Source organism: Hyla sarda, chromosome 2 (assembly GCF_029499605.1).
Source record: "Hyla sarda isolate aHylSar1 chromosome 2, aHylSar1.hap1, whole genome shotgun sequence".
Classification (NCBI taxonomy): domain Eukaryota; kingdom Metazoa; phylum Chordata; class Amphibia; order Anura; family Hylidae; genus Hyla; species Hyla sarda.
This window is the reverse complement of record NC_079190.1, coordinates 65,722,668-65,732,455: the sequence shown is the minus strand read 5'-3', so window position 1 is coordinate 65,732,455 and position 9,788 is coordinate 65,722,668. Positions and strand designations below refer to the sequence as shown.

Below are 9,788 nucleotides of genomic sequence, written 5' to 3'. Positions count from 1 at the left end.
GGATAAGTTGTTATGGCTTCAGTTGTCCTTTAAAGATGTCCAGTGCTAAGCAATATATCCCCTATTTGCAGGATAGGGCATAAACGTCTGATCGCGGGGGGGTTCGACTGATGCGACCCCCTGTGATCTCCCGTATGGGGCCCCAGGGTTCCTGTGTCTCTGCCTTTCCCATGGAGATGAATGGAAAAGGAGTGTTTGTACCAGCTGACTTGCTGTGTGCGAAACGTGAAATACAGCAGCTCAGCCTGGGCAGAGTCGGAGCCCTGGACGGGAGATAGTGGGGGTCTCAGCAGTTGGAGCCCCAAGATCAAACATTTATACTATGGATAGAGGATAAATTGCTTAACACTGGACATCTTCTTTAAGCAGTTAAATGATAAGGGGTTGTCTGATGATCAAACCTAATTTTGGCTGTCAAGCAAACAAACATATTGGTAAACATTGTTTTTTGTTTTTTTTCATTTAAGTGGCTGCATGTTTTACTACATTTCCCTTGTGGATGCAGAAATGTGGGGGCTTTCATATTAAAGCACACCTGTACTTTTAAAAGAATAAAAAAAAAAAGAGTGGTGACAAGTTCATTTTGGCCTCTTACTGCTTTTATTGAGCCACTGAGAGTATCCTCCATAGTGCACATTTTTCATTCTTGCCATTTCAGGTGGTAGGACCAGTTGTACAGGACTTCCTTTCCCTTACTTCTCAAGCCAATCACATGAAAGCTTCTTCTTCTCTCTGCTATACCATGACAAAGTGCTGAAGGAAATGTACAGGACTGAGCAGGCTGGCCCTGCGCTGGGGGATGAATTAAAGTGCACTACTATAAATTGCATGTGGGGGGAGAAGATGCTTATTCAGTGCTGCATTTGCAAGGTGCTATGTGAGTAGAGAAGAAATCAGTAACAACACAACAAGGTTCTGTTCTATGCAGTAAGCAGCTGCTGCTGATAACAAATGGTTGGGGAGTGGCTGGGGGGAGAGCATTACAGAAAGGAAGGGGTTACATCATAAAAGAATCTCCAGCCTAAGAGGTGAAGGTCTGCTGAATGCTGATGAAAAACTACACAGTTGACAGTAGCTCATAACATTATCAATATTTTATAAAGAGGGAAGCCTTGGTTTTCCCTTTAGGCACAGTGTGGACCATCTGGAGGAGGCAGACAGGCAGTCCAGGCTCTCTCACGTAACAATAGCTAAGCCCCACCTCAACTTCTAGCAAGAGGTAGAGTGAGCATAAATGTGCAGCCAACTGCAATTTCCCTAGAAGCAAGACAGCTAGTGGCTAAAGCCTTAGACATATTTTTTGGGTGTAAGAAATATATATATATACATATATATATATATATATATATATATATATATATATATATATATTGATAATGTTATGAGCTACTGTCAATTGTGTAGTTTTTCATCAGCATTCAGCAGACCTTCACCTCTTAGGCTGGAGTTTCTTTTATGATGTAACCCCTTCCTTGCTGTAATGCTCTCCCCCCAGCCACTCTCCAACCATTTGTTATCAGCAGCAGCTGCTTACTGCATAGAACAGAACCTTGTTGTTTTGTTACTGATTTCTTCTCTGCTCACATAGCACCTTGCAAATGCAGTACTGAATACATATATATATATATATATATTGTTTATAAAACAGCAATTAAATAGAGATTTTCTTGTGAGCACTCTTGCTATTCAATGAGCACAATTTGTGTGAAACATTAGTGTCCATTTAAATAGAATGTCTTTGATCATATTCTAAAATATCTTGGATGAATATTACAAATTATTTACTATTTCATTATTGTTGTTTTGTCATCACCTATGTTACTAGTACAAATTATTACCAATTACTAATATTAATTACTACTCTTATTATTGTTTTCAGAGTTCACTACTGGTAATATAGTGTAGCATTTTGGGGAGATTTATCAAAACTTGTGCAGAGTCAAAGTTGCCCAGTTGCCCATAGCAACCAATCAGCTTGCTTCTTACATTCCTAACCAGGCCTGTGAAAAATTAAAGAAGCAAGCTGATTGGTTGCTATGGGCAACTGGACAACTTTGCCTCTGCACAAGTTTTGATAAATCTCCCCATATGTCCACAGACATCCCCATATAAGCTATGATGTCCTTCTAGTATGATGGGTTATCAATTAATGGGTTGCTATGACATTTTCTCAGATTCTCATTACAGTCCATATATGCATATATAATGATGCCAAATGAATGACTAAACTTCCAAAATCTACAAAAATGCTGCAAATATTTGCAAGGAAAATGATTCATATATGACTTAGTCACAACTGGATCCGTGTAATATTTATTTTCCTGGGAAGGAAAAAAAAAAGTTGCACTTGGCCAGAAGTCCTGTAACTCCTTTAGTGATTTCGGCAGTGGCTAAGTCTTTCTGGAGGGTGTAGCATTTGTCTCAGGTTGATACTCTGCTCCCCTCCCACAGAATTCCAGGCTGTATATAAACTCTGTTCAGCTCTATAACACTTGGCAGTTCTCCCTTTTCATTTACAGGGAGCATTTGGGGGACTAAACAATGAAGATTATATTTTTATCCATCTTTGCCATTTTTGTACTGTCTGCATTTGACCGTGCAGACAGTAATGGCTACTATGACAAGATCCTGTCACACAGTCGCATAAGGGCCAAAAAACAGGGGTAAGTGTAATGATTTATCCTTTTATGTTAGGACATCTGGGGAAGCTGGTACAGAGCTATTCCAGAGTAATTCAGGTCTTTAGGACATTCCTCGAGAGTGTAAATGCAAGAAACACCATTTTTTTTTAAATGTCTTTATTATATGAATTTTTAAGTGTTTAGTTTATTAAGTGCAGAAAGAAGGAAAAAATATAGATAGATGGAGAGATAGATATGAGATAGATGTATATGAGATAGATAGATATGAGATAGATGGATAGATAGATATGAGATAGATGGATATGAGATAGATATGAGATAAATATGAGATAGATAGATAGATAGATAGATATGAGATAGATAGATAGATAGATATGAGATAGATAGATAGATAGATAGATATGAGATAGATAGATAGATAGATAGATATGAGATAGATATAAATAAATGAGATAGATAGATATGAGATAGATAGATATGAGATAGATAGATATAAATAAATGAGATAGATAGATATGAGATAGATAGATATGAGATAGATAGATAGATAGATATGAGATAGATAAATAGATAGAAAGGCTGCAAGTGGGCAGCCGAAACGTTGCTATGCCGTCAGGCTAATAAATCCACCATTTGTGCACCTTATTTTGGAGTGCTGCAGATTTTTTCTGTTTAGATAGATAGATGATAGGTAGAGAAAGAAGGAAAGAAAGGAAGATTTGACATAAGTACAGGTAGATGTATAGATAATTAAATAAATAGATAGATAGTTAGAAAATAGATAAGAGATAGGTAGATAGAAATAAAGAAAATGAAAGACTAGATAGGGAGAGAGAGAGAGAGAGAGAGAGAGAGAGAGAGAGAGAGAGAGAGAGAGAGAGAGAGAGAGAGAGAGAGAGAGAATGGATAGATAGAAATCCCAATTGAAGCGGCACCTCCTAATGGTACTTTGGGTGGGTGCCAGCCCTGAAGACCTCGGTGCTCCAGTCCGTTTTCCAATATAGATGAATGTAGGCAGCACACCAGGATTCGTGCAAAATTAAAGTGCTTTTATTCCAAAGATAAAGACTTTATCTTTGGAATAAAAGCACTTTAATTTTGCACGAATCCTGGTGTGCTGCCTACATTCATCTTTATTAGATAGATAGATAGATAGATAGATAGGAGGATAAAAAAAAATTTTTACATTTTTTTTTTTTTTGCCTAATACATAAGTTATTTTAATGTTTTAAGCAATAGCAACTATTGTATTACATGTGTAATACATTGTTTGGCAAGCATAAATGTAGATTGAAAGATAATGCAGAGGATCACACAGATGTAGCAGAACTGAGTGTGTTCTGTGTTTCCTTTGTTAGATAAGGCAGTAGGTGTGCCAGCAGTCCTATGTAAACCTCCAGATAATACCGGATGGCACCCTGCAACAATACCCTGTGCCTGATAGGAATTCCTCAGTCCTGATGCATCTGTGTATAGTTATGTACTATACACTACTACATTTGTTCACCTATGTACAGATATATATTTAGAAGGATCTATGGCTTTCTATAGGGAAAAAAATGAATTTTCTGTCTGCATGAAACTTTTTTTCATTGTTCCTGATGTTCCAATTTGCACATACATGAATGACTTAAGTAATACAGAAGTACATCTGCTGGGTAACAGTGGGAGGGTGCACTATGTGAGTGCTGCTGTTTGTATAGCTGTGCTTGGTATTCTGTGCTCTGGAGATGGGTATTAGTAACACTAATGGTCTTTCATTCTGTGAGACCCTTGTGAACAAAGAAACGGCCCCTTCACCTCCCAGAGCACATGGCATTTTTTTTTTTTTTGACCCCTATAAAAAAAAAAAAACATGTTCCAGGGCACCTGGTGGTGACTGCTGGAAAGTTTACCAGCTATAAAGCTTCCTTTGTTTCCTTATTAATGTATTGGAACGAGGACTTTTATGATGGGAAGTGACTCTACAGAAATCCTATTAATATTTCTGATAAGTCTGAAGCCTAAATAAAATATTTATTTTTCTTCAATTTATTCCCTTACAGTCCAAATGTCTGTGCTCTGCAACAAGTCATGGGAACGAAAAAGAAGTATTTCAGTACCTGCAAAAACTGGCACCAGGGCGCCATCTGCGGCAAAAAAGCGTAAGTAGAGTTAACAGGTTGGCATGAGTATTGATCTTACTTTTGGCATTTGTATTAGAATTGATATCAGATTTGCAGACAACAACCTTTTAACACAGTGTTTTCAAACCAGTGTGCCTCCAGCTGTTGTAGAACTACAACTCCCAGCATGCCCGGACAGCCTGTGGCTGTCCGGGCATGATGGGTGTTGTAGTTCTGCAACTGCTCGAGGCAAGCTGGTTTGGAAACATTACCTTAACCTATAGGACTACATAGGCTTAAAGGGGTACTGGAAAACATTTTTTTTAATCAACTGATCGCAGAAAGTTAAACAGATTTGTAAATTACTTCTATTTAAAAATTTTAATCCTTCCAGCACTTGTCAGCTGCTGTATGCCCCACAGGAAGTTCTTTTCATTTTGAATTTCCTTTCTGTCTGAACACAGTGCTCTCTGCTGTCACCTCTGTCCATGTCAGGAACTGTCCAGAGCAGGACAGGTTTGCTATGGAGATTTCCTCCTACTCTGGACAGTTCCTTAAATGGACAGAGGTGTCAGCAGAGAGCACTGTGGTCAGACAGAAAGGAAATTCGGAAGAAAAAAAAAACTTTCTGTAGAGCATACAGCAGCTGATAAGTACTGGAAGGATTAATATTTTTAAATAGAAGTAATTTTCAAATCTGTTTAACCTTTATGGTACCAGTTGATAAAAAAAAAAAAACCTTTAATATTGGAAAATCATTGGAATAGATGAGGTTCTGCTTCACATAGAGGAGCTCTTGTGGGATGACTTAAGAAATAATGGTTTAGTTGAGCAATTATTTTTAGTAGAGAATTCTTTTTCTAAGAAGATTTATCTTTGCAACTTCACTTTTTTTAAACAATTTATAGGGAAGCGACAATTTACGGCGTAAATGAGAAGTTCCAGGCTAGGGAGCGGAATAAACAGTGCTGGAGTGATGTGGTCCACATCAAAAGGAGGAATCACTAGAATCTTGTTTCGAGTATATTAGGAGATATTTTACTCATCCTGCACTAAAATACTTACTGTACCCCGGTGTTGGCCCCAAGGGGGGGGGGGGCGCAAGAAAGACAGGGTATTTTTATAGAGAGCAAGTCAACTAACCTAATCTTTGCCCAGGGTGTAGGGAAGCATAGCTATAACTCATAACTAGTCACAGGAATGTACTGTATCACTCTTAAAGGGGAGCCTCGGTGGAAAACAAGTGGAAAACAATTCTATTGAAGAATCTAAATCCTTCTTATCAGCTGCTGTATACTACAGAGGAAGTTGTGCAGTTCTTTCCAAGTCTGACCACAGTGCTCTCTGCTGACACATCTGTTCGTGTCAGGAACTGTCCAGAGCAGGAGCAAATCCCCATAGCAAACCTCTCCTGCTCTGGACAGTTCCTAACACGTACAGAGGTGTCAGCAGAGAGCACTGTGGTCAGACTGGAAAGAGCTACACAATTTTCTCTGTAGTATTTTTATAGTATTCAGCAGCTGATAAGTACTGGAAGGGTTAAGATTTAAAAACAGAAGTAACTTACAGATCTATTTAACTTTAAACGGGTACTCCGGTGGAAGAAAAAAGTTTCCAGATCAACCGATGGCAGAAAGTTGAATAGATTTGTAAATTACTTCTATTTAACTTGATGGAGTCTTGTCTTTTTTCAACTTTACAAACTGGGTACCATTTAATATTATTAGTATAACTCTTTAGCAATTGTAAGATTTTATATTATAATAGTTATTTAATATATAACTTTTAAAAAATTACCACTTGGAACAGTACTAAAGGATTCAAATTTAGTATGCCCAATTCTATTCTCCTAAACATCTGCCATCAGGAGATGATCTGCCATTTCATATTAGATGATCTTCCAATCCTGCCAAAATCAATAGGTTCACCCATCATTTATCTATTGGGTATGACCAGCTCTAGATATAGTAGTACTTTCTATACCTTTGATCTCTGAGTATCTTTGTTGATGCCATTGGTATCCAAAATGACAACACCTAGCCTACCATGACAGCTATAGGAAACATATATATATATATATATATATATATATATATATATATATACACACATATATATATATATATATATATATATATATATATATATATATGTGTGTGTGTGTGTGTGCGCTTGTAAAAAAAATAATCAGTCCAATTTTTACCCTTAGGGTACATTCACACTTATGGGTCCTGCTGCATATTTTTGCTGCATATTTTGTGCAGCTGATTTTGCAACCAATTAATTTCAAATTTGCAGATCCTGTACGTGTGAACCAACCCTTAAAAATAGTTATCATATACTATCTTGAACTTTGCATATTTAACTAAGTTTTCTTTTACATAGCCACTAGGGGGGAGTAGTGATGCTTTCTTCATCGCATCATGCTTTCTATTAATTGTATCCTTTGGAGTTTATACTGATTTTAAATCTGTCAAAACAAAATAAACATAAAAAGCCACATTTTATTTTATTATTATTTTTTATTCTCTAAATATAAATGGTTTATTTGGAATTTTGCTTAGCATAGTTATCAATGTGACCCTAGTGATGGCTGTAGCTGAGGAGTGTCCATAAAAACAGTGGTTTTGGTCATGGAAGACTATTTTACTAAAAAAATAAAATAAAATCAAAACTAGTGTTGTTTATCATTTACCATTTATCTCTGTCCAACTAAGCATTAACGATATTGAAGGAGAATTCCCAACAAAAACTAACTTATTCTCTATCCACAATATAGGGGATAAGTAGCTGATCGAGTGGGGTCCAACCAGGGCTGGACTGGGGATTAAAACCAGCCCTGAAAATAATTGCAGACTAGCTCCACGTCAGCCACGCCAAGATTTATCCCTTTACAGTACACTAATTATATATATATATATATATATATATATATATATATATATTTATTTATTTATTTTTATTTCCTTGATATATATTTCGAAGAAATAAATTGCTACTGTATTTCACTATGGTGAAGCAATTTATATATGTGTCAATTTTCCATGCATTATAATATGAATATGTCTATATAAGTCATACATTTACCAAGTAACAATAGTACGGGAGGAAAGGAAATATTACCTTACTGTAACTGACCAAGTCCTCTATAATTAGACTGATATTAACAATAATGGCACTATAAAAGGAGGAATATTATCACCATACATATTACCATCATACTGTTACTGACCAAATCCTGTATACTGAGACCAAAATTACCAATAATACCAGTATACAAGGAGGAATATTATCACCATACATATTACCATCATACTGTTACTGACCAAATCCTGTATACTGAGACCAATATTATCAATAATACCAGTATACAAGGAGGAATATTATCACCATACATATTACCATCATACGGTTACTGGCCAAAATCCTGTATACTGAGACCAATATTACCAATAATACCAGTATACAAGGAGGAATATTATCACCATACATATTACCATCATACTGCTACTGACCAAATCCTGTATACTTACCAATATTACCAATAATACCAGTATACAAGGAGGAATATTATCACCATACATATTACCATCATACAGTTACTGGCCAAATCCTGTATACTGACCAATATTACCAATAATACCAGTATACAGGGAGGAATATTATCACCATTTATATTACCATCATACTGTTACTGACTAAATCCTGTACGCCAGTGTTTCCCAACCTTTTTCGGCTCGGGGCACCCCTCCGACTCCGTCATGTGATCAGTCACATGGAGGAGTTGCAGTCACATGATCAGGGGCTGCTGACAGTGACATCATCGCAGGTCCTGCGGTGCCGGGGGAGGGGAAAAAAAAAGAAAAAATCAGGGTTGGAAATCACTGCGCTCTGGATGCGCAGGTACTGCTGGGGTGAGTGGCGGGGCTGGGAGCCTACAGCTATAGCTCCACCTCTCTGTGGACGCTTCACACAAGGTCCTGACTTAGTGTCAGCACCTTGTGTGAGTGAGCAGCCACTGTGTGGCCGCACAGGGGCCGTCCGGTGTAGTGCAGAAAACCGGCCCCTGCCGGCCCACTGTGCGGTTGGCCCACTGGGAATCTTCCCGGTATCCCGCTAGGCCAGTCCGGCCCTGGGTCCAACCGCTGGGACCCCTGTGATCTCCAGAAGGAGACTCGGCTCTCAGTGTGGAGCGAATGTGGTAGACGGTATGCTCTCTATTCATTTCTATGAAGAGACCCGAGTACAGCACTCGGGCATCCCCGGAGCTCCCATAGAAAGGAATGGAGCGTGTGCCGTCTACCAGTAGATCACCAGTAGATCACACATGCTCCTCACTGACAGCTGGGGTCCCATTCAGGAGATTGCGGGGTCCCAGGGGTCAGACCCCCAGCAATCAGCTACTTTTACCTTATCCTGTGGATAGGGGATAGGTTAGTTTTGGCTGGAGTTCTTTCTTAACTCTCATAAGGAGTTGTTCCACCATAACTTCCAAAAAAAAGTCACTTTACACTTGCTGACGACCTATAGACTGTAAATGTCCTGTTGGTCCAGCATGGTTTTTGGGCATATGAACAGGTGTGGTTTTTTTTTTGGTGTTATCGGTTTTGTCCGGCCTTTGTAAACATTGTTGTCTTATTTTTGTGATGCCCTTTATTATACATATCTACCATAGAAAAAGACTAAGTATTCACTATGGGCCCATAAAAGTAGGGAACCCAACTAGGCAAGTCCTATTTCTATGAGCTTTGTAACAATCATAGCAATGTTGGCAAACAATTGATAGCAGGGCTCCATATGGTGCTTATATATAATCTTATTTGTTGACTATATATACTGCACGCTATAATGATTTATCTATGTATTATGTACCAAGCCCAGCTGTATGTGGAGGAGAGCATTCACTATACACATTGCATCATGTTCCCTTACAAAATCAGAAGCAAGAGTGAAAGGGGGGCTTATCTTTGTAGAGCTGTGCACATATCTCCAGACTCCCCCATAAACATGCATTCTAGTTAATGTCTATGACAGCCGTTGG

General features: G+C 38.1%; 1 protein-coding gene across 5 annotated transcripts in view; it reads left to right on the top strand.

The window, feature by feature from the left end:
• The first annotated feature begins 2,037 nt into the window (after positions 1-2,037).
• POSTN (periostin) overlaps positions 2,038-9,788 on the top strand; it is a 67,102-nt gene continuing 59,351 nt past the window's right edge. For 3 of the 5 annotated variants that reach the window (XM_056561948.1, XM_056561949.1, XM_056561950.1), the window contains exons 1-2: positions 2,039-2,663; positions 4,688-4,786. In XM_056561948.1, the coding sequence (XP_056417923.1) occupies positions 2,542-2,663; positions 4,688-4,786 (221 nt within the window). In that variant the 5' untranslated portion in view covers positions 2,039-2,541. Of the gene's footprint in view, positions 2,664-4,687; positions 4,787-9,788 lie in introns of all 5 variants that reach the window. The other 2 variants (XM_056561946.1, XM_056561947.1) reach the window with 1 other exon arrangement.